Below are 23766 nucleotides of genomic sequence, written 5' to 3'. Positions count from 1 at the left end.
ATTTTAAACGCCGTCAGCAAAACACTAAACCATAAATCCTAAACCATAAACTTTTGGATAAACCTTAAACTCTTGGGTAAACCATAAACCCTAAGATAAATACTAAACCCAAAATTAAAAACAGTAAATCTTAAAAACATTAAACCCAAAGGTTTAACGGTTTAGTTTTTTTAAGAATTAGTGTTTAGTGTTTTTTATTTAAAGTTTATGATTTATCCAAGAGTTTATGGTTTATCCAAGGTTTAGAGTTTAGGATTTAGGGTTTAGTGTTTTACTGATGGGTTAAAAATATTTTTAAAAATTCTTTTTTTTTTGCGATTAGTACTATTTTTTATTTATTTTTACTTGTTTTTAATTTTAAAATCATGATATACATTAATAATATTTTATTTTCTTTTTTAAAAGATAATGAATATATAATAACTACTTCTTATTGGTTGGTAGGAGGTGAACCCAAGAATAACTCAATAAATAAATGCAACAACCTTGTCCAACAGATTAATTCGTCTTTAACCGGATTGATCCGAACCAGTTGTTTGAAGACAGTTTCGGGTCGGATTTTCGGATTCTGATAAATGGCTCACGCGTAATACACAAGTAATATGTACTTCCTTCGGTCGACAAAAAAAAATAATATGTACTTTCTTCGGTCGACGTAGGAATGTTGAAAATTGAATATGAGATAAGTAATGAGTGGCGGCTGTAACCGTAATGACCTTTTTACAAAATATATATTTTGTAATTTTCTATTTGTCGCCGCCTTCGATATTTTCAAAACTCTCGTGACTCAGTGTCTTTACCCGAGAAGAATAAAATAAGTACCTTCGGTGACCGATTGACCATGCTTTCGTTGTTTATACAGATTTAGTGTTGGTGCATGTTTTTTTTTTGTTGTTGGTGCATGTTAGACAAATACATTACAACATGGGACACAATATTTACACTACAACATCTATTGGTGCCTAGAAGAGTGCACTAAATGTGCTTTCTCATGATAAGGAATCTGAACCTACTATTCTTTAAAAACAAAAAATAGAAGAAAACATGTATTCAAATGATATGGATACACCACAAGAAGTCAAGAACCCCGAAACCCAGAAAATTTATATCGTTGTAACAATAAAATATTGTAGTTAGGTTATAAAAGGGTTGACATGGTCCAAATGAGGAAGAAAAGAAGTTCACGAAAACCAATTGGAGCTCCAAAATGGAGGACGCTGGAAGTTACTTTGACGAGTAAAATATACTAGGAATGAAGACCTAGTCGAACATTGGTACAGCAGCCCCTTTTGTCCTATAAATACATAGAGCTTGTTAACATCCTATAATATCTCACAATAAAGTATCCACATAATATCTTACAATCAAAGTATCTTCTCAAGTATCCATAAATTGCTTTCTGTTAGATGCAAATGGAGAGCCCAAAATCACCTCTTCAACCCCCAACTTATGGAAACTTAGTCACAATCCTTAGCATAGATGGTGGTGGCATTAGAGGGATTATTCCTGCCACTATCCTTGCTTTTTTGGAATCGGAACTTCAGGTATATTTGTCCTACCTAAACTATATGTTACATCTATAACACTTCTATTTTGTCAACTTTAATAATGAGCTTTCGAGTTAATACAAATTTGCAATATAATATTTTTATTTGACTTTTATATGGAATTATTTGACATGTTATATGGAATTATTGACATGGAGTTAATACATGGATGTGCAGAAACTGGACGGAAACGAAGCAAGGCTTGCAGACTACTTTGATGTTGTGGCAGGAACAAGCACCGGTGGTCTGGTTACAGCCATGCTAACTGCTCCTAATAAGGAAGGCCGACCCTTGTTTGCAGCCTCTGAGATTAAAGAATTTTACCTTGAGCACTGCCCAAAAATCTTTCCTCAAAATCATTTCCCGTTCTCTGCTACCAAGAACTTGGTGAAGTCCTTGACTGGTCCCAAGTATGATGGTGAATACCTTCATCAACTTATCCATGCCAAGTTGGGTGATACAAGGTTGCATCAAACACTTACTAACGTTGTCATTCCAACTTTCGATATCAAGCATCTTCAACCTACTATATTTAGTAGTTACGAGGTTTGTTTTGTTTTTTTATGTCTACGCAGTTACTACGATATGTTCAAATATACAAAACTTTTGATACAATAAAGAAAACTATCTGTTAGGTGAAGAAAAATCCTCTCAAGAACGCAACCCTCGCTGACATAACAATCTCAACTTCAGCAGCCCCTACATACTTGCCTGCCCATTTCTTCAAAACTCATGATTCAGCCGGAAACGTGAAAGAATACAATCTTATTGACGGGGGAGTTGCAGCTAACAATCCGGTAAATTACCAGAGATATGAAATTATTGTCATTGTAGACTTTCAACATTATTAAAATAAAATAAATTTAGCAAAAAAACATTATTAAAATAAGATACTATGCAATAACAATAAAAAGGAATATAATTATCTATCAACTTAGTCTAGCATTTTATGGCCTTGATTGTTAAGCTGTGTTTGTAGTACGGTTTTTGTATGAAACAAACATCGACATTTCTTGACTTATATCTTAACAATATTTTTAAACTATTAACCACACATGAGTCGTCTAGTGAAAGACGGATTTTGGAAAATTAAAACGATCCGGATTCCAAGCACTTTCACACGAATATAAAATAACATTTAAACTTCATTTGAATACTTGGATAGATGGTCTATCAGTAGAGTACACTTTTTTTTTCCAAAAAAATTAATCTAGGTCACCCTGTAGATTTGGATTGCCTTAAATTAATGAAAAAAAAATTAAATTAATTCAATTAGAATCTCAAGCCTTTATTTTATTTTACTTAATATGGAACTTCTAGTTATATGGAATCCAAAAGAAAACCCATCTATAGAAGGATTGTATAATACTATATAATACTTCCTCTTTTTCATATTAAATGTTATTTTAATATTTTTTCTTGTTACAAAAGATATCATTTTAAAATTCCAATACAACTTTCAGTATAAATTAATTTCAAATCCATTGATTTTATAAATTTTTCTCAAATACTATTGGTTAATATGTGTATTTAGTAAGAACATAAATGTGTTTCAATCATTTTTTAATCTGTGTGAAAATTTTCAAAGTGATATCCCTTATATATTAATTGAGGATCTTTTAAATAGTTATAACTTTAAGTTTGTAATAATTAAAAAATGACCCAATCCTATGTGGCAATGTTTAAAGCTTCCTAAAGGCTGATGTGGCAGAATTATAAAGCATTTAGGAATAGCATAGTTTAAAATTAAACTCCCTAGAGAAATACATTATGCAACAGTAACATGAATATTGGTCTATCGTTTTTAAATGGGCTGTCGTTTTAAAGGGGTTTAAGCAAAATCCGAGTATGTTAAAAAAGAACCCATCGTATGTCGTTTTGATATGTTGTGTAATATGATTGTCCACCTAAAATCATCGAGTAATAAACTTCATCGTGTATATAGATCGTGTATATAGATCTTTTTTTTGGAGCTTTGTTTGCTGTTGGGGACCTCTAACAATAAGAACAACCAGGACCTGGAGATAAATTAAATTGTACTAAACATAGTGTCTTACAATATGTCAAAAAAGTAACGCATTGTGTCAGTCAATTATTCCATCAAGTTACTCTGTATGCAAAACTAATAGTTTGTTCTACGTCTCCTTAGTTATCTTAGTATTAGCAGCAATTTTTTAAAATTCAACATCATCATACATAGCATCATATATTTGTAGAATGAGTATTGACGAATGTGAGTAAATTATATAAAGACTGTTGCTGAACATGTTAATTTCTATGAAAAAATTTAGAAATTGTGTATTTAGTCGTATAGCATTACAATGTGTAGCAATGGTCTTATAGCTTATGTATCAATTGACAGCCAAACATAACCAAATCACAAGCTGGTCATATTTGAACTTAACTGGAAAACCGAAAAAGTTTAACTTCTTTTTATTGTAAATCATAGTTCCATTTTGCATTTTGATTTCAATTGAACCGTACTATAAACAATTAAATAATCAAATCGGTATAAGACCAAAGTTATCTTCGGTGCGCATCTTATAACTTCTGTAGGTCGACTAATTAATATGGAAATATAGTATTTACTACTTTGAAAAATTTGGGAGCAAGACATAGGTTGATATGATATTTTAGTTAGTTAAGGTAACCTAATATAAGTGCTTATATATCGAATATAATTTCTTGATACACAAGTTCGGCTTAATTAAGTTTAGAAATATTGTATTTACTACATTATAAACTTTGAGAGCAAGCCATAAGTTGATATGATATTTTCGGTAGTTAAGGAAAAATACAATTAATGCCTTTAGTTGCAGTTAATGACGATTACTAGAAGAATTGAACTTTTTAGTTGCTAATCAAGTGAAAAGATAATATTTTAATTTTGAAAATACATACTTATATTTTGATATCTGCGTTGAACATATATTGAAAAGATAATATTTTAATTTTGGAATATAAATTGTTCTTTAATAATTATAAACTATTGAAACCATTAAACATTCTACATTAAAAAAAAATCGTTGGTGTAAAATTTTGTTATACAAATGTGCAAATAATCATAAAATAATATGAGTAGAAACTTCATTAATATCCATATTAAAAGTATACTATATATATATATATATATATATATATATATATATATCTATGTTAATATCATTTAAATTTAATTATATATCATATACGATAAATAAGATTGATTAATTTGATTTATTTACCATAAAATGATTGCGAATAAACAATAGCAGTTGTTTGATTTATATGCGTACGCCAATTTATTACCTAATTGTAACTGATTTTTTATTTATTTAATATATAATTATTATTTTATTATTTCATAATATGCAGAAAAACATAAAATAATTAATAAATATAAAATATTTATTCTGATCAAGGCGCACATCTTAACTTAAGTATGTATCTCTTTAATAATTTTAAATCTTAAATATTTTCTAAATCTCGGATCAAAAAAAAAATAACAAAATAAGAATAAACTCAAAAATCAATATTTATATCGAGTAATAACCAAAATGAAAAAAGTGACACAAAAATGAGAAAAATATTAAAGATAGATAGGACTGACATGTGAACGTAAACTTCTTATAACCATAATTAACTTTTATATTTTTAAATCATGATACAAAATCAACTACCATAGTTTCATTGTAACCAAATAGTAGGCCTGAGATTTTTCGGCCTAAACGTTAGGTTCTTATGCGATAAGTGATTTTTTGACCTAAAATATTTTAAAAACTTGGATCAACTCATCAAAAAACAAATTATGTAATTAACAAATTTTTTTAAAAAAAATTGCTTAAAGGCCAAAAATATTTATTCGATCAAGAATATAAATTTTATTTTCCTATACGATATTTTTTTAATAATTTTCATATAAATTTACCCTGCACAAGGCGCAGATCTTATCCTAGTTTATTATAAAACGGATGAAATATATAATATAGGCTCTGGTGGCCATTGGGGAGGTGACAAAAGAGATAACAAGAGGGAGCAGTGATTTTTTCCCTATAAGACCAAATGATTACGGAAGGTTTCTTGTGCTTTCTCTTGGAACTGGAACTCGTAAATCAGAAGAGAAATTCAATGCAAATGAAGTAGCTGGATGGGGAATGTTGAGTTGGTTAACACACGACAACTCTACTCCTCTCATTGATGCTTTCATGCAAGCGAGTTCCGATATGGTTGATTTTCATCTCTCTGCCGTTTTTCGAGCTCTTCACTCTGAAGCCAACTATATTCGAATCCAGGTGCTGGCAATCAGCTCACTGTCCTTTTCCTTTTCTTTTTCGCCATATTTATAACAATCGCTTTCAATTATACAGGATGATACATTAAATGGGGATGCTGCTTCTGTTGATATTTCTACCGTTGAGAATCTCGACATTCTCGCCAAGACAGGAGATGAACTTCTCAAGAAACCTGTTTCAAGAGTCAATCTTGAGTCGGGATGTAACGAAAATGCTTATGAAGTGACCAATGAAAAGGCCCTTATAAAGTATGAGACATTAATTTTTGCATTTGATATCTTTATTCATTCATTTTTACATGGTTATAAATGTTCTGTTAATATATTTAAATTTTGGCTGTGAAGGTTAGCAGGAATACTATCAAAAGAAAAGATGATCCGAGAATCGCGATCTCCTCATAAAAATGCGCCAAATAGCAAATAAAAGATCATTAGTTTATCCTTTCTCTAGTTTTTGTTGTTAATGTTTATTTTTCTTATCTGTTATTGATGACTTGTTTGGTTCACTAACGCAAGTTTAGTTTTATAATAATAAATGATTGCCGCTCATTGTAGTTACTTGTATGATTGTATCTTCTATCATTTGAATAAAGTCAATAAAAATACTAAAATTTGGTCTTCGTCCAACATACATTAGAATAAGGGGTAATTGATCAAATGACTTTTGAAAAATAAAGGGAAATGATATATTTCATACAATTAGAAGTGTCCAATATTTTGAAAATTACAATTTAACCAACTCTTCCAAAATAATACCATTATTGGTTTCCAAATAATTTTAAAAACTGGAAAATAAATTTAAACAAAAAAATTCCATAATTCTTTTTAATAGGCTGATCCAGTGTTGTTATCTCATTAGAGGTCTTCGGTAATTTCTTAAATTCACTTCTTTAACTTTTAACTTTGTTTACAAACGTTTGATTAGCAGTTAGATGCATTCTTTGATAGGAAATCCTTGTTTGTATTTAAAGGATAAAACTATATTTTCTGGTTAATGGGAAAAAGTTTAAAAGTGAACATATTGCAGGAAGCTCGCTGATAAGTAAACGAAAATGTTTCTTAAATCTGCAAAATAAAGATTGGCGGAAGTAATTCTACCAAAACCGTCTGCTGATTCTTGGTAGACATTCCGTTGATGTTTGCCAAACCAACAAGTGTTTTCTAGTAGACTTACGAGAAATCAATATATTGAGAACTACTTATGAACATTCTTTTATGCAAATAGTATTGCACTTGTTACTGGTTTCTGACAATGGAGATGGATAATGTGGTTTGGAGTCCCTTGTTAATTGCGTAAGAGATCAAATATGAGAATTTTCTCCATAAGTTTTGTGAATATTACAACATGATTAGGAAGATAGATAGAAGTTGAGATTGCAAATATGTTGCCTAAATATATTATATATTGGAACAAATGCCTAGCAACACACCTCCAATCTAATCCACCAGCAGTGACAAAGGAAGGTTATCATAATCAACTTCAAATACAATCAACAAATAAACATTGTCGTAATTAAGTTCCACCTGCTCAGTAAGTAAATGGTGTATTCAATCTCCGAGTACTCCATCAACAAAGAAGAAAATAATTCTTCAGAGAAGTACTTCATCTACTAATCCATCATCAAAGAAACCAAAAAATTCGAAAAATAACTGATAAGATTTAACCACAAACGACATCCCGAATGGCGGAAAAAGACTTTTCCTTAGTAACCCATCACTAAATAAGGCAACTCGTCGCGGTCAAAAACCAAATAAATCAGTAACGTTCCGACCGCTCACAGCTAATGGGCCACCTACGTCCGCTCTCTCGGCATGTGGGTCTCATCCCGTTTTAACGGTCGGAACGTTAATCTTTATTGACCTTACAATCACCACCACATGACCTTTCCCCGTGCGTTTGGCCTCATTCACACGGTATCGCAAATCACTTCTCGATAGGTCACCTATCCTTCCACTACTTCAGCCAAAGCACGCTTAACTATGAAGTTCTAAACGAATGTGTGACGGAAAAGATAAGTCAACTTTGGTGACATAAGTAGCCAAATTAATCCTCTTAAGCCTTCCCATATATCACAACTCGGGTATATTATAATTCACCCCTTCTCGAAAGAACGTAACATCCTCGTTGCGCCCCACAACAGGTCTCAAGACGTCTCTCAGGTCAAAACCGAGATGGCTAACCAGCTCTGATACTACTTGTAACGTCCAGACTGCTCATGGCTAATGGGCCACCTATGCCCGCTCTCTCAGCCCGTAGGCCCCATTTCATTCTAACGGTCGGTGCGTTAATTTATCCAAAGCTCGAAATCATTGTTTACTGACCCTACAATCACCACATGATCTTTCTCCGTGCTTTTGGCCTCACTTACACAGTATCGTGAATCACTTCCCGATATGTCAGACATCCTTCCACTACTCCAGCCCATACACGCTTAACTCTGAAGTTCTAAACGGATGTGTGACGGAAAAGGTAAATCAACTTTGATGACATAAGTAGCCAAATTAATCATTTTAAACATTTTCATATATCACAACTCAGGATGTTACAAAATCACGCATACATTTTGAGTGTAGTCAACAAACAAATACGCCACCACCGGTACATTCTCAGCAGAGTCTAGTTCTCAGCTTACAGCATTTTGTTGAGGAGTACATATCATAGTGTATTGTATACAAATACCTTTACTTTCAATTAACTTTTAAAATGGACAAGGACATTGTCCACTTTCATTGAATATTCTGTAAAGCTCACTACTTCTATCAAGTCTCATAATTTTCACCTTTAAAAAACTTTGACCCTTTCGATGGACACATAATTTTGTCTTTGAGACGATGTTTTAAAGGAAACAAAAAATTTCTATGAAAGTCACATTTTTTTCAAATGCTTTAAGCCACCTAATTGTTTGGGATGGTACTGGTTATATGTATTCTAAAAGTCCTTTTCAAGTTGGAGTGGAAACTGTTTGCACTCCAAGCTTGCTCAGTAGATTGCGCAGTGGAGGAGCTGAGACTGAAACGCAATGAACTCCTGGTGTTCTTGGTAATGAGCTATTAAAGAACTCAAATAATGATTAAAAAAGAACAACGAGAACTGAGCCACATTAATTTTTCACTGAATTCATAATTATGGTTTATAAGGACTTTATAACCAAATATCAAATGTAGTCCATCGTGTCTAGCGAATAGCATCAAGTAGGAGAAATCCCACAAGGGATTCATGTTGTTAGAACTGAAATCAGCTACTTTGATAGGTACTTGGTTTTACTTCTTGTGACTATTGACTCTAGGCAAAACTGAAATTGTTTCACTACTTGCTGCTCATCAAGAAACCCAAAGCAAACCATCAAATACTAAGTATGTTCGTACATTAACTTTATAGTTGAAGGGGTTATTCTAAGATCCATTTTTACTTTAGAAGTTTTTTCATTAAAAATTCATAGCATCTGCAACGACTACTTGTGCGACCAAAAGAAGAGAATCACACGAACAAAGGTTAGCACACGAAATGGTGGAAAAGAACTAGACGATACATTTCTGTGTTCCAACATCTCAATGTCTACAAATAATATTCAGTAACTGAACAGCTATAGAATCTGATTCCTTGCATTGGCATCAAAACCTATCTCTCATAAATCAGAAAAATCATAAACATATCACTTAAAACAAATGAGAACTGCACAAACTACTTGTGAAGAGAAGAGCACAAAATAACAAGAAGCTGCCCCAAATCTCGAATTAAATACACAAGGTCTAGGTAAGCTAACCTTTGATCCCAACAAACACCATCAAGCGTAATAGATTTCATGAACACCAATATCAGTTGATGCTACCACTGTTCATAGTTGCCTGAAAATTCTCCATAGTGGTGGGGCGGACCATACCTTGAGGGTGCATGACCATATATGTTCTGCTGCTGATGATGATGATGTGAAGATGTAGGAGGATAATAAGGATGCCGCCTTGAAGTTGAAGGACCCGAGAGATGCCCACTAGACTCGAATGGTGAATTTCTATGGTTTCCACCATTTCGTGTACTTGACAGAGGACTCGAGTAATGCCCACCGGAACGGAATGTTGGTGATCTCTGGTTATATGTACTTGATAACATATGGTTACGATCCAGATATGTACTGGGTAACATATGGTGGTTATGACCTGCTGGTGTAATGGGAGAGGTAGATTGATAATAAGGCTGCCCCCTTGAAAATGGAGGATCCAAGTGATGCCCATTGGACCCGAAGGATGAATCTCTATGGTTTCCACCATGTGGTGGTATGGTCGACAGAGAACCTGTGGAATGCCAACCAGAACTGAATGTTGGTAACATATGATTGTGACCTGATGGTGTAATGGGAGAGGTAGGAGAATAGTAACTCTGCCTCAGCCTTGGAATTGGAGGATCCAAGAGATGCCTATTAGACTCGAATGATAAATATCTACGGTTACCACCGCATGGTTCCACGGATAGAGAACCCGTATAAGGCCCGCCAGAACTGAATGTTGGTGACCAATGGTTATGGCCCGGTGGTGTAACGGGTAACCGATGGTGGCTATGACCTGATGGTGCAATAGGAGAGGTAGGAGGATAGTTACGCTGCCACAGCCTTGGTGGAGGACCCGAGAGATGCTCATTAGACTCGAACGATGAATTTATACGGTTTCTATCATATTGTGTGGTTGAGTGAGAACCCGGGTAATGCCCACCAGAAATGAATCTTGGTGATCTGTAGTTATGATCCATATGTGTAGTGGCCAATCTGTGGTGGTCATAACCCGATGGTGTAGTGGGCGAACACAGCCTCCTAATCTTTCCTCTGTGGAAAGGATCTTCTTCCAAATACTCTGTTAACCAACCACTTCTAAGATTTGGTTTCTCTGCTACAGGGGTCTGTTCACCTTTAGCTTTCTTGTTCTTGTTCTTCTTCTTCCTGTTGGATTCATGGGCAGTAAAATTCTGTTCCGACTCAACATTCTTCTTAGAATGTTGTTCCAAATTCCCATCATTCTTCTCCCCGTTGGATTCAGGGGGAGTAACATGCTGATCCGACTTTTTGTTAATCTTCTTCTTCTTTCTCTTCTTCTTCTTAGTCCAGTTGGAGTCATGAAGAATAGATATTTCTTGTGAGTCTACATCATTTGTCTTGAGTGATGATAGTGTGGCTGTCTCACGTTTCCTCTTCTTCCCGAGCTCGGAAATGGCTGCAGAAGTAGCAAGACGACCAAATCCACTTTGTATATCAGGGCTTCCCTCGTAGTGTCTACCACACGACAGTCCAGTATGACCCAGTTCACCACATCTGTAACAAGACACAGCCCACAAAGAGGGCAGTGAATCACAAGGCTCGACACAGCACAGGTGACCAAAGCCTTTACAGACATAACACTGCACATTCTTCAAATCATCCTCAGTGTATTCGTACTTGCACAAACCCATTTCGTGTCCTAAGCCTCCACATCTTAAACAAACTGATGTCTTATCAGAACAATCTTTGTCTGGGTGGTTCATTGAGCAGTGCTTTGTAACATGTTGGACACTAGCGCATATCAAACAGGGCTTCCTAGGAGGCTTGGTGGGATTATAATAACAAGGGTTAGTCATTAAACCATCGAAGTACCTTGCTGGACGAAGAAGCCTTTTCAAAACCATGTTGCTCGATGTTACTTGTTGATTCTTTCTCTTCTTACGATTGCCTTCCTCCTTGGACTTTCCTCCGTTAACCATCTTCGCCGGATCCATGGTTAATCTCCCTGTCATCGCCTTCTCCGTCGTGACGACCTAGATCGGATCATATAGGATGGGGTAAGTTTTCGCCGATTGGTTGTGATTTTGATATCACTTCGAAATGATTGGGATAATGGGCTTCTTTTCCTTAAAGCCCATTATTTATGGTGAACGACTCTTTTTAACGACGTCGCTGGGTTTCTTTTGTGTCACTCGCATTCAAGAGTTTTCTTGTGTTCGATCCTTCTACTTTGAGAATTCATTGTACCATCAATTCTATTAAAACATACCTTTTTTTTTAACGTCCCCTTAGTTTTTGCAAATATTTACAGCAATATCTTCTTTTTAGTTTTCATTTAAGAGCTACGGAAATTAATTGTAACAACCTATCTATTTATTCATCTTTTTTTTTGACAACTATTCATCTTTTCTTTAAATGGTCGAAAATCATATATTTGAGAATAACATATGTTAGTTTCATGGGTTAAAATTTAGCTTAATTTTATGAACAACTGGTTAACATTCGAAGTGAATAAAACTCGAGAATACATGTCATTCTCAAACTTCTTTATGTTGAAATTTACTACAGTGTACTAATTTACCCAAAGTTGTACTAACATTTATGGTTGCCCGAAACCAATCATAATAGTTTCTCAATAATTTTTTAAGCAATTTTTTTAAATAATCATTTTTAAGTTTTTATCACAAAAATAACCCTAAAAAAAATAAAATGACCAAACTAGACCCTTTTTCTTTTGAAATTTTTAATATACATTTTTGTTTTTTTTTTTAATTTGAAACCTTATCCCAAAAATCATACCTCTTAACTTTAAACTCTAAGTCTATATTAGTTAACTATAGGGTAATAATGTACTTTGACCCTTTAATAAAACTTTTTTGATCATTTTTCTCATTGAAAACTATTTTTGTGACAAAAACTTAAAAATTGTCATCCTTGGGAATTTCTCTAATTTTTTACTACAAATCATTAGAGAAAATATATAAAAAGTTAAACTAAAAACAAAATACTAATTATATAACAAGACTTATTTTTATTTTAAAATGAATATTAATTAGGTTTTTACCATTAAATTTTATAACTATTTTAGATAAAGTAATTAGATTACTCAATTTTTATGCCTGATCAAACAAAACTAAAATTTTATCAACTTTACATTTTTGAAAATATTTTTTAAAATGCATTCAAAACTATAACCGCCAACCAATCTAATTACTCTAATTATTTAATAGTTAACAAATTTTACTATATGCAATTAATTTATTTTGAAAGTTATTTTTGTCCCAATAATACCTAATAAATTATTATTGATTGATCAATAAATTAAAACTTTTATCAAAAAAATAATAATACCAAATAAATCCAGTAGTACAAAAATTATTTTTACCAAATAATTCCCTATACATTATCTGAGAAGTGATTTATTTACTATCATCACCATATTCATTCTTACCAAAAAAAGATGAATAGCTTTGAGAAATTATGACATGAAATCAATTGATTGTTGGCATATGGTTTTGTAACGTATATCGGAGACGTTTTCTTAGTTCAGATATTATTTGAAAAGATGTTTTTATTTTGAAAAATAATCATGATAAATATATCAAGTTATAAGTAAAAATAATGAAATTTTTGTAGTTGAGAGAAAATATACCACTTCTAAAAATACTTTAATATACTTTCATAATTAATATGTGAATGTTAATGTTATAGTTAGGTGTATCAAACAAAATACATATTTTTGAAAATTTGTTTCTATGAAAGTTGCTTATAGTAACTATAATCGTTTAAAAAATTGATACAACTTTAAAATCTATTTTTTACACAGTATAACTAACAAAACTTAAATCTGCCAAAATATAATTATGTAGAAGCAAGTATTATCTTAGATATTACTCCCTCCGTTCATAAAATTACATATTTTAGAAAGAAAAAAACTGTTTCAAAAAGATTTATTTTTTGCATTTTTAATGCATGTTTTATTAACTAACTGCAAATTAAAAAAAAAACTTAATTGCACTAATTAGATTTTTATTGGTTTAAAGTTGTGGAAAAAGATAATCACAAAAAATTATGCACAGTGAATGTGTTTTACTAAAATGTGTGAAAAATCTAAAATATGTAACATTCTGAAACGAAAAGAATATTATGTGTAGATTATTTTTATTAAATGATAGATGCACTTCTTAAATGTGATAATATATATACATTAAAACACAAGTTAAATAAATTCACTACAAAAAGTCTACATTGATAGCATATTATTATAGCACGTTTTACTGAACTGCTATCATAGATGATTTAGAAATTACTATATTATATAATAGTGTTGGATAAACGCTATTATAGAGTGAAACTTAAAATAATATTTAATTAATGCTATTTTTGAAAATTAAGTGAGCAGAAAATAAAATCACTTATTCCGTCAATACTTATCGGAAAATTGGACTTAAGCGCCAAAAAATTATTTAAGCGGCTTTAGTAATGCTATCAAAGACATGTAATAGTATTTTTCTAATGCTAAGAAATGATATTTGAACCCTTAAACCCTAAATATTGTTTTAAACCCTAAACTCTAAAGACAACCCTTAAGCTCAAGGTTTCGAAACTCAAGGAAGTAGAGAGAATTTTGTTTCTCTTTTTTTTTTTTAAAGATGAGTTTGCATATCAAAATAAAAGAGTTATAGAATGGTGAAGAATATCTTCCACATGGGGACAAATCCAACAAGGAACGAATTATATGAGAGATAATTTAAAAACATATGAGTGAAGGATGAACAGTAGCATCAGTAGACACCATAGGATATCCTCAAACTAAAGAGAAAGAAAACGAAGACTACTCCCAACTAAGAGCCAAGGAGCGAAGAAACATAGCACTGACAAGCCTGAGTCCGAGACTGCTTCCTTCCTGAGCTCAAAAACTAGCATAGAATCCTGAGAAGACTTGCATATACAGTCATAAACCGAAGTTGAACAATCTTTATACCGAAAAACAACACTAAGAGCCAATCGCTTCCATATCAATATATGTACAAACCTTTCAAAGTTCACCTTGCGACTTCCTAAATTTAAGTAAACATGAGCCGAAACTTTAAACCGTTGGATTAGAGCCGGAAAACTCAGCCAAGAACTTGCGAACAACACCATAATTTATAAGAAAGATTCTCATATTCATATTTTTTTTTGTCAGCATTCATATTCAGTCTAAAGCCCAAACATTTATGTTTTTGTTGGGCTAAAATTTATGTGGGAACGGGCTTGAGCAAAATGAGGACCATGAAAAGGGAAAGGATAAAAACATAACAGCTGTCACCATCTTATCATGATCGAATAGTGTGTGATGTGATGGTTGCATTGTGATGGTTGCTGCACCAACCACGTGACTCACAAAATGGTTGCTCCATTCAAAACCATTTCTTCAACGTGGACCGACGAGTGTATTACAGTATTAGCACAATGATATCTATATATACGTATCTAATCCATAAAGGACTTGATATTTAAAAATTAAAAAGAGAACGAGTATGGCACTAAAGGTTCTGCTTCTACTTATACTTGTCTTCAGTCATCACGCTGATTCTGGCTCTATCGTCAAGTTTCTTCCTGGTTTTGAAGGCCCTCTTCCTTTCGAACTTGAAACCGGGTTTGTAAAATGTTACTTTTCTTGTTACCAATATAATAATTTGTGTTCAAGTTTGCAATTAGTAATTAGCCATTCTTCTGAACAAAAGATACATTGGCATTGGCGAGGAAGAGAACTTGCAGTTGTTTTACTACTTCATCAAATCTGAGAAGAATCCAAAAGAAGATCCTCTTCTTTTATGGTTGAATGGAGGACCTGGGTGCTCTTCTCTCGAAGGCCTTCTTTTTGAGAACGGTAAATCTATAAAATATCATTTTTCTCTAATTAAGCACCATTTTAAATGATATGTTAAAAGTGGTAAGAACAAAAAACAAAACAGGACTGGTGGCTGTGAAGGTTGAGGTTTACAATGGAAGTCTCGTTTCTTTGGTGTCTACTACATATTCATGGACGCAGGTAGCGGAAAGTACGTTCATATGTCGATCATAAACCCAATCTTTTTTTGATCTTTTTAAAATTTGATCACATTTTTAGATGGCAAACATAATATACTTGGATCAACCAATTGGAGCTGGCTTCTCCTACTCAAGAACTCCACTTGGTAAAACTAGTGACACAAATGAAGCTAAGATGATCCATGAGTTTCTTCAGAAGGTAATATGACAAACTTAACTTTGTGCCTTCACGGTTTTGTATTATATGCTAGTTTTATCGACCTTGGCGAGATGTAGGCCATTTCATTATAGCACAACCTGTTTTTGTATTCGAAGCAGTATATATTGTTATTGCCAGCGATTAGTTAGCCCATCAATTAGAAAATAAACATACTTTTGGGCAGTGGTTAAGCAAGCATCCACAATTTTTCTCCAACCCTTTTTACGCTACCGGGGATTCTTATTCCGGTAAGACTGTTCCGGCACTCGTTCAAGAAATCTCACAAGGTATGTTATTTTATCGAATCAATCGATCTGGTATTCTCTCACGTTTTTAACAACATTTACACACTATGATGCAGGAAACTATAAATGTTGTAAACCTCTCATAAATCTACAGGTCATTAACTTTCAACTCATTCTTATGTACATATTTTCGATCACTAAAAATTTATTAATATTTTTGTACAAAACCAGGGTTATGTGCTCGGAAACCCAGTAACATATCCTGAATTTGAAGAAAATTATCGTATTCCATTTTCTCATGGAATGTCATTAATATCTGATGAACTCCACGAGGTATAAAATATACGCAATACTTAATTTGTCGCTTGAGAATTTTATAGTTGACAACTAAGCTTGGCCCAGAGTTTATCTTTAATTTTTTTTATTATTAGTTATTACTGTTATAGCTTTAAATGACACAACAACGTATTTTTGGAAAGATTGCATAAGAACCCTTCAAAATGGCGACCACATACACTTTAACCTTGAACTTATTTTTTTTTGTCAAAACCTTGAACTTATTTAAGAAGCATTTTAAACCTTTAAAATGACACTTGTATCATAAAAACATTCTATTTGGCTTACTTGTACATCAAATAAAACTGCAACCCATACTGTTCAAAATTGATGAAGTGTTGTTTTTTTAAAAAAATAGCCAGTTTATAGCACTCACTGCATGCTATTCCTTAGATGCTTTTTGAATTTAGATATACAAATCTAGAAAATTCCCAACCAATAAACACTAAAATATAGTGTTTTCTGATTTTTTTTAAAACAAATTTATTTTTGATATTTTGTGATTTTTTTTATTATTCTGTGATTTTTATATTATATGTATTAATAAAATAATATAAATACTTTTTGTGTGAATTTTTATTTGTGTGAATTTAATGAATTTTATGATTCTTTTTTAATTTTAATGAATTTTATATTTTATAAATTTTATATTTTATTTTATTAACAAATAATTTAAACATTGTTTTAGAAAAAAAAGTAAACCAACACATCATCGATTTTGAACAGTACATGTTATAGTTTTAATCCTACTATATAAAAGCTACTAATTTTGAAGCTTCTTAGGAATGCCACATAGGATAAAATATTCTCTACCAATCAAACTGACACGTCATCGCGAATGTTTAGATGATGGGTCTCGAACCATCTAAAACCATCAAAATAGCCAGCCTATTGTATAACTTATAGCTTCCTTTTCTTTAGCCTACTTGCCTCAGACGTCTCCAGCGACTCCAAATCTGTTCGTCTACCCAACTTCACCGGTGTAACTCCTACGACTACAACAATGGCACTTCAATGCTCCATTATAACTCATCAAGTGAAGACTCTTTGTACCTCTCCACATCCCTCTTCTCAATCTCTTGCCCAGTTCCTTAAATTTGATTTGTCACAAAAAGTTAGTGCATCAGATAGTTTTTGAAATTCAAATAATACTAGGTGCTTTTCTGCACCATGTGCAATGATAAAATTTTTAAAAGTTAAATTATATTTAAAATAAAATTTATTAATATTATATATTTTATTATTTTTGACTAATATTTAATATAAAGTTGACTATTTTTGAGACTATAATGTTTGCTATTATGATCAACACCTTTTTACAGTACTCTGTTTGTATCTTTTTTTATTATTCATCTTCCTGTTATTTTTTTCTTTTTGGTACATTGATTATAAAAAAATGACTGAAGCTAAAATTAACTTTTTTGTTCTTGATCATTCACGTTATCTTCAAAGTTAATAACATAGCCAATTTAAATGATCGACGTTGAGATTTCAGCTTTTCTGATTTTTACTATTCTAATGTTCAATATAATTTAAATATTCTCTTTGTTTTATAATATAATAATGGTTTAAAAGTATTTTTTGTTTCACTATATAAATTATTTTTATATTTCAATGTAACTTTATATTTATTGGATATTCTGTAGCCAATTAAATTATGTAAATTACTGTGTAATTGATTAAATTTATATATTAAAGGACAAATTTCTAAAGTAATAATTTTTAAATATTACATATTTTAATTAAAATTGATTATATTTTGAAACAAATAGAGTAATCTATAAACTAACTCTATATAGATATGAGGACAAAATTGTAAACTGGTCTCATCTTGAATTTCTCTCATTCTGTGCATTCCTAATTGGGAGGAGATAATCAACATCTAATTTTATGTTACTCTCAATATATTAGAAATAGTCGAACCGCAAACCAATTAAGGATGATGTAAGGAAGACATAAAGATGCATTTCCAGTTATCACAAATATAAAATCAATTGACAACATAGAAGAGTTTCCATACCTTCTAATATTATAATATCTCACTATATTATTGGTTAAATCAATTTTCTCTAGCACAAATACTCACTCAATTCTTAGAGTTTAAGTTTTTCTATCTGATGATATTAGTAGTTTGATCCAAAAAAAAAGAAGAAATGGTCGAACTATACATTATAATTGGAGAAAGAAAACAAACAAAAATCAACCGAAGACTTTTAAGGTATATGAAACAAAAATTAGAAATATCAATTCTTTGCAGTTAAAGAATAATGCAATAAAATTGTAAAAATACAAAATAAAACAAAAAAAATACACAGAAAAAAAGATTTTGTAAAATAAAATCATAATATAATTTCCATAATTGATAGTGCTCAGCTACACTAAGAAGTCTAAATTTACAACATACACAGTTTTATTTACATCTTAAAACCTATTATCTAATTAAAATGATTCTAAAAAAAGTGCCACCACGAAGAGTTAAAAAATATACAATAAAATATAATACATAACGTTTAAAATACATTATCATTGATCACTAAAAAATCATGTTAGTAGTAATAAAAATGAGATGACAACACATTTATTAAAACCATAGAACGACACGCAATAAGGTGTTATTAAATATACAAATTACAAATTAAATATGCTCAACGCAAACACACATAAAAATGAGACATTATATTTGGATATATTTAAATAAATAATTTTAAATATATTACATTCTTGATAATTTTAAAATTACTTAAAAAGAAACTAAATTATTAAAAAAATAATATACAAATAAAACTAAAGCAATATTTTGTAACGTCAAAATAATAAATGAATAAAAAATATAGTATGTTAATAAAATAGATTTTAGATTTTAAAGACTTCTAATTCATGTAATATTACAAAATTCAAAATTTGTTTATTACAATTAATATTTTACATTAGATATATTAAAATAATATTTTAGATCGATATTCAATTGTTAGTTTTCAACTATTACATGTAAAAAAATATTATTAAGTACGCTTTTTTTTTTAAAAGGAGTTTTTATATTTTAAGTAGGTTATTGGAGTACTTTTTTTTTCGTAAATTTATTCGAGATGAGATTCCGATCTTTTAAACTAAGATAATTTGTGTTCTATACATAATTATATATTTTTTACATAACTTTAAAATCTCAGACTTGATTCTTCATATTTTATTAGTTAATTGTGTTACATATAATAGAAATATTAACTTCAAACTAAAAATATAAAAAAACTCAAATTTAAAAATTAGTTATATATAATTTAATATAGAAAAATTTACATACAAATAAAAATGATAAATGTAACAAATTTAAATATATTATCCGCGCGTAGCGCGGAGAAAGGATCTAGTTTGATATACAAGTAAGCCAGATTGAGAGTTTTTATGATATAAATATCATTCTGAAATTTTAAAGTGCTTATTAAATAAGTTCAAAGTTTAAAGTGTCATTGGTTATCTTTTTGAGAGGTTTTTATTCGATTTCTCCCAATTTTGTTTACAGTCATTGAAGATAAACTGCAAGGGAAATTATGGAAATGTGGATCCACGTAACACAAAGTGTCTGAAACTTGTTGAAGAATACCATAAAGTACACACTCTGCTTTAATCAATTTGCATTTATTTATTTTCTTGCTTGATACTAAATATCATCATTAATTCAATTTTTCTTCTTCTTTTTTATTTGCAGTGCACTGACAAAATAAATACACAACATATATTATTACCTGATTGCGATGACAAAAGAAATCCAAAAAATACATCTCCAGATTGCTATGTAAGTAATGTTGAAGTCATTTAAATATCACTAATCTATTCAAAATGGAGAATATAATATTAATAGCTATGTTAAGATCTATACATTGCACGGAATGAACATTGAATATACAAATTATTTTTACGTTCTTTTATCTATTTTACATATTATAAACTAATAAAAAATTAAATATATATTATATAATTGAAAAATTAGTAACTATTGTGTATATAATTAAGTTGGCGCGATCACATAAATAAAAATAATCACTCTTGTTTACTTACAATTATTTTATGGTAAATAAATCTATATAATCACATTTATCTATTTTATATGGTATATAATTAAATTAAAATTATATTAACATATATTAATATATTTTAATATGGTTATCTATTAAATAAGACTTCATACTCATATGTTTTTGTAATCATTTGTATTTTTATAAACTACTAACACCTAAATTTTTAATGTGGACTTTAAATAGTTTAGTATTTTATCATTATTTTTAAAAATTCAATGCAAATTTTGAAATTAACATATGAAGTTATCAATATTTGTTCAATGCAATTTTGAAATTAAAATATTATGTATTTTATATTGTATATATAATTTGAAAACTATTAAATAAGACTTCTTATTCATATGGTTTTATGTTCATTTGTGTCTTTTTATAATACAAAACATTAAACTACTGATAACAAAATTTTCAGTGTTGTAGTGTTTTTCATAAGAACAATATGTTTAATACATTAATAATTAATAAGAACTATATGTTTAAAAGGACTAACTTATTTCTCTAAGGAATTTGATAATCATTTTGGTTCTGACACAAGACATAGCTCAAATGTTGTAATGTTTTTCCAAATAATATATGAGAGATGTAACTAAATTTAAATGATATTAACATATGTATATATATATATATAATATGGATATCTATTAAATAAGACTCAATACTCATACTTTTATGATCATTTGTATTTTAAAAAAATAATGGTAACTAAATTTTTAATGTGAACTTTTAATAGTTTTAGTAATTTATCATTATTTTGAAAATACAATGCAAATTTTGAAGTTAAAATATTAAGTTTTCAGTACTTTTAAATTGCGATTTCAAAATTAAAACATTATGTATTTTATATGGTATATATTTTAGTTTAAACGATATATATATATATATATATATATATATATATATATATATATATACACGATCATTTGTGTTTTTATAATAAAAAATGAAAACACAGATAACAAAAAATTCAATATGAGATTTTTAACATTTTAATTATAGTTATTTAAAAAAATTCAAAATAATATATAAAAAATCTAATTATTATTATATGATTAATGTGATTATTTAATTTATTTTGATAACATCAAAATTAAATAAAATGATAGAGAATGCACATATTGCTATCGAATCTATATTATTCAAAATTATTATTTATCAAATATATCTTGATTACATTAGGTAATTCAGTAGCTTTTATTTAAAGAAAGAAGATAAATCTCTTTTATACATTAATAATTAATTTATGATTAGTTGAATGAGAAATATATTTTTACATGGTGCAACTTATTTTTCTAATAAAACTGAAAATCATTCAACTATTTACACATAGCATAACTCAAATGTTCTAATGTTAAAACATTAAAACATAGCACCACGATGTTTTAATGTGAAACCACATCATGGTGGTCTAGTGGTCTCCACTAGAGGAATAATAGCCATGGTCTATGCCAGAGATCAATTTTCCTCTAGTGCGAGACTCTTAACCATACATATGGCCACCTTCAATTAACATGGAGTGAAATCGGCGGTCCTCCGAGATGTCTTCGACGGCGGTGTCATTAGGCGCTAGTCGGACTCTGTATGGTGTTTGGATACCCGGACCATAAAAAAATGTTTTAATGTTTCTCAAATAATATTTAATAGATAATTCACTTACTCTCCATTTGAAGGCCAATATTTGAATTTTAGAAATTGTTCATAATAAAATTAAAATATTTTAGTGGCTCAAAAATTTTTTTCCAACTAAAATTAAGAATTAAAAATTTGGTTAATGTATTTTCTTTTTGTTACTCTTCTGGTAGTAGCTTTTTCTCTATAAAATTTGAGATATTATATACCAGATACAAGCTAAACCATATGAAAACTAGTAACATCATGTAAGCTCTTTTCAAAAAAAAAAACATCATGTAAGCTTATCTGTAGGCGTATCTTTCTGTTAACAAATAGTACATTTGTGAGTGCACAAAAAAAAGGTACATTTGTGATATTTGAAGAAACAATTTGATTTTTGACATGTTTGCCTTGGCAGTATTATCTTTATTATATCATTGAATGCTGGGCCAATAACGAGAGAGTTCGCGAAGCTCTTCATGTTAAAAAGGTATATGCAACTTTGTTTTTTTTTGGGACCAAAAAAACCAAGACTTCGGTTTTTTTATTTACAACGAACGATTATTTTATTACCCAAACTAGAAGTAGCAACGGTAACCAAAACTATGGTTTAAGATCATTGATTATATAAAGAAAGTTTTATGCTGTAAAATCTAAATCTCAATCTTTGACCATCTATGATTACAGGGGACCAAAGGACATTGGCAGCGATGTAACTGGACTATTCCATACGATCACGACATTATAAGCAGCGTACCATATCATATGAATATCAGCCTCAGCGGATACCGATCTCTTGTATATAGGTGTGAATTAACAGTTCAAACTACAATCAAACCAAGATCAAACAAAACTATCATAAATTATACAACTATCCACTTTTATCTATAAGATTCGAACAGATTATAAAATTGTTGTGATTTATGGTGAACAGTGGTGATCATGACATCACTATGCCATTCCTAGGAACTCAAGCCTGGATCAAATCTCTGAATTACTCCATCATTGATGACTGGAGGCCTTGGAAGATAAAAGATCAAATCGCTGGGTAAATATATCTTCTTATGTTTTAAGTTTCTCTTGTTCATTTATTTTCTCATCTTATCACACACTTCATATTAATCCTTCTTGTTCTTTTTCTTGACAGATACACGAGAACTTATTCCAATAAAATGACATTTGCTACTATCAAAGCAAGTATTCTTGTTTGAACTTAACATTTTCCTATCAATGCATTATTTGTAATGAAAAGAAAATGTTTTTTTTTTCTAAAAATGAAATGAAAATGCTTATTAATCTTTTTGAGCATTTTGATTATAGGGGGGTGGACACACGGCAGAGTATAAACCAAACGAGACATTTATCATGTTCCAAAGGTGGATCAGTGGACATCCTTTGTAAAAGAATTCATGGCTTTACGTAGCTCATAAAATATTTAAATGCTACACATTTAAATACGGAGTCGCTTGCCTACTTATTTTGTACAGTCCAGTTTATATTCAACGAACTAAGTACTGAAATCGTTAATTTTGAGTTTTGGGGTGGTCGGGTGGGCTTCACAAGTTTCACAGCCATCATTTATCCAAATGAGCCAAGTTCTTTCCAATGTTATAATATGTAGTTATTTACTATGAAATTCTTAGTTTTCTAGTATATTCTTCTGTAGGAACTAAAATATTCAGAATGTGTTTCTTTATAATGTCATCAGCATC

General features: G+C 30.4%; 3 protein-coding genes across 6 annotated transcripts; 2 read left to right on the top strand and 1 right to left on the bottom strand.

Annotated features, from left to right (window-relative positions):
• Positions 1 to 1357: 1357 nt before the first annotated feature.
• LOC103858397 (patatin-like protein 2) lies at positions 1358 to 6446 on the top strand. The gene is made up of 6 exons (XM_009135750.2): positions 1358 to 1544; positions 1725 to 2093; positions 2183 to 2344; positions 5516 to 5818; positions 5894 to 6066; positions 6163 to 6446. Exons 1-6 carry the CDS (start codon positions 1407 to 1409, stop codon positions 6239 to 6241), a joined length of 1224 nt encoding a protein of 407 aa, XP_009133998.1. The 5' UTR covers positions 1358 to 1406; the 3' UTR covers positions 6242 to 6446.
• A 2882-nt stretch (positions 6447 to 9328) lies between these two features.
• Positions 9329 to 11816, bottom strand: LOC103860079 (ankyrin-2). The gene is made up of 2 exons (XM_033286353.1): positions 9945 to 11816; positions 9329 to 9911 (listed from the first exon to the last, which is right to left on the bottom strand). The coding sequence occupies exons 1-2, from the start codon at positions 11570 to 11572 to the stop codon at positions 9644 to 9646; spliced, it is 1896 nt and encodes a 631-aa protein (XP_033142244.1). The 5' UTR covers positions 11573 to 11816; the 3' UTR covers positions 9329 to 9643.
• Positions 11817 to 14841: 3025 nt separating this feature from the next.
• On the top strand, positions 14842 to 23685 carry LOC103858396 (serine carboxypeptidase-like 10). Of its 4 annotated transcripts, none has more exons than XM_009135746.3 (14): positions 14842 to 15201; positions 15290 to 15435; positions 15521 to 15597; positions 15676 to 15795; positions 15980 to 16082; positions 16157 to 16194; positions 16272 to 16373; positions 19894 to 19980; positions 20080 to 20166; positions 22473 to 22544; positions 22742 to 22860; positions 22989 to 23102; positions 23202 to 23247; positions 23375 to 23685. In XM_009135746.3, the coding sequence occupies exons 1-14, from the start codon at positions 15083 to 15085 to the stop codon at positions 23453 to 23455; spliced, it is 1311 nt and encodes a 436-aa protein (XP_009133994.1). In that variant the 5' UTR covers positions 14842 to 15082; the 3' UTR covers positions 23456 to 23685. The 4 variants fall into 4 exon arrangements, with proteins under 4 accessions (XP_009133994.1, XP_009133997.1, XP_033142245.1 ...); XM_009135749.3 differs by having other exon boundaries at positions 23202 to 23259; positions 23361 to 23685; XM_009135748.3 differs by lacking the exon at positions 14842 to 15201 and having other exon boundaries at positions 15296 to 15435; positions 15521 to 15607.
• The last annotated feature ends 81 nt before the right edge of the window (positions 23686 to 23766 follow it).

This window comes from Brassica rapa, chromosome A03 (genome assembly GCF_000309985.2).
Source record: "Brassica rapa cultivar Chiifu-401-42 chromosome A03, CAAS_Brap_v3.01, whole genome shotgun sequence".
NCBI classification, from domain to species: Eukaryota; Viridiplantae; Streptophyta; class Magnoliopsida; order Brassicales; family Brassicaceae; genus Brassica; species Brassica rapa.
Note: the sequence above shows the minus strand (reverse complement) of the source record. Positions and strands in the feature narration are given on the sequence as shown.

What these genes read in the sequence shown, in the direction of transcription:
- LOC103858396 (XM_009135749.3), top strand. Translation starts at nt 15,083, where the DNA reads ATGGCACTAAAGGTTCTGCTTCTACTTATACTTGTCTTCAGTCATCAC. An exon ending in AGGCCTTCTTTTTGAGAACG is followed by an intron (nt 15,436 to 15,520) that starts GTAAATCTATAA and finishes AAAACAAAACAG; the next exon opens with GACTGGTGGCTGTGAAGGTT. An exon ending in TACCGATCTCTTGTATATAG is followed by an intron (nt 22,861 to 22,988) that starts GTGTGAATTAAC and finishes TATGGTGAACAG; the next exon opens with TGGTGATCATGACATCACTA.
- LOC103858397 (XM_009135750.2), top strand. Translation starts at nt 1,407, where the DNA reads ATGCAAATGGAGAGCCCAAAATCACCTCTTCAACCCCCAACTTATGGA. An exon ending in CTATATTTAGTAGTTACGAG is followed by an intron (nt 2,094 to 2,182) that starts GTTTGTTTTGTT and finishes ACTATCTGTTAG; the next exon opens with GTGAAGAAAAATCCTCTCAA. An exon ending in CCAACTATATTCGAATCCAG is followed by an intron (nt 5,819 to 5,893) that starts GTGCTGGCAATC and finishes TCAATTATACAG; the next exon opens with GATGATACATTAAATGGGGA.
- LOC103860079 (XM_033286353.1), bottom strand. Translation starts at nt 11,572, where the DNA reads ATGACAGGGAGATTAACCATGGATCCGGCGAAGATGGTTAACGGAGGA. An exon ending in CACCATATGTTACCCAGTAC is followed by an intron (nt 9,912 to 9,944) that starts ATATCTGGATCG and finishes GTTATCAAGTAC; the next exon opens with ATATAACCAGAGATCACCAA.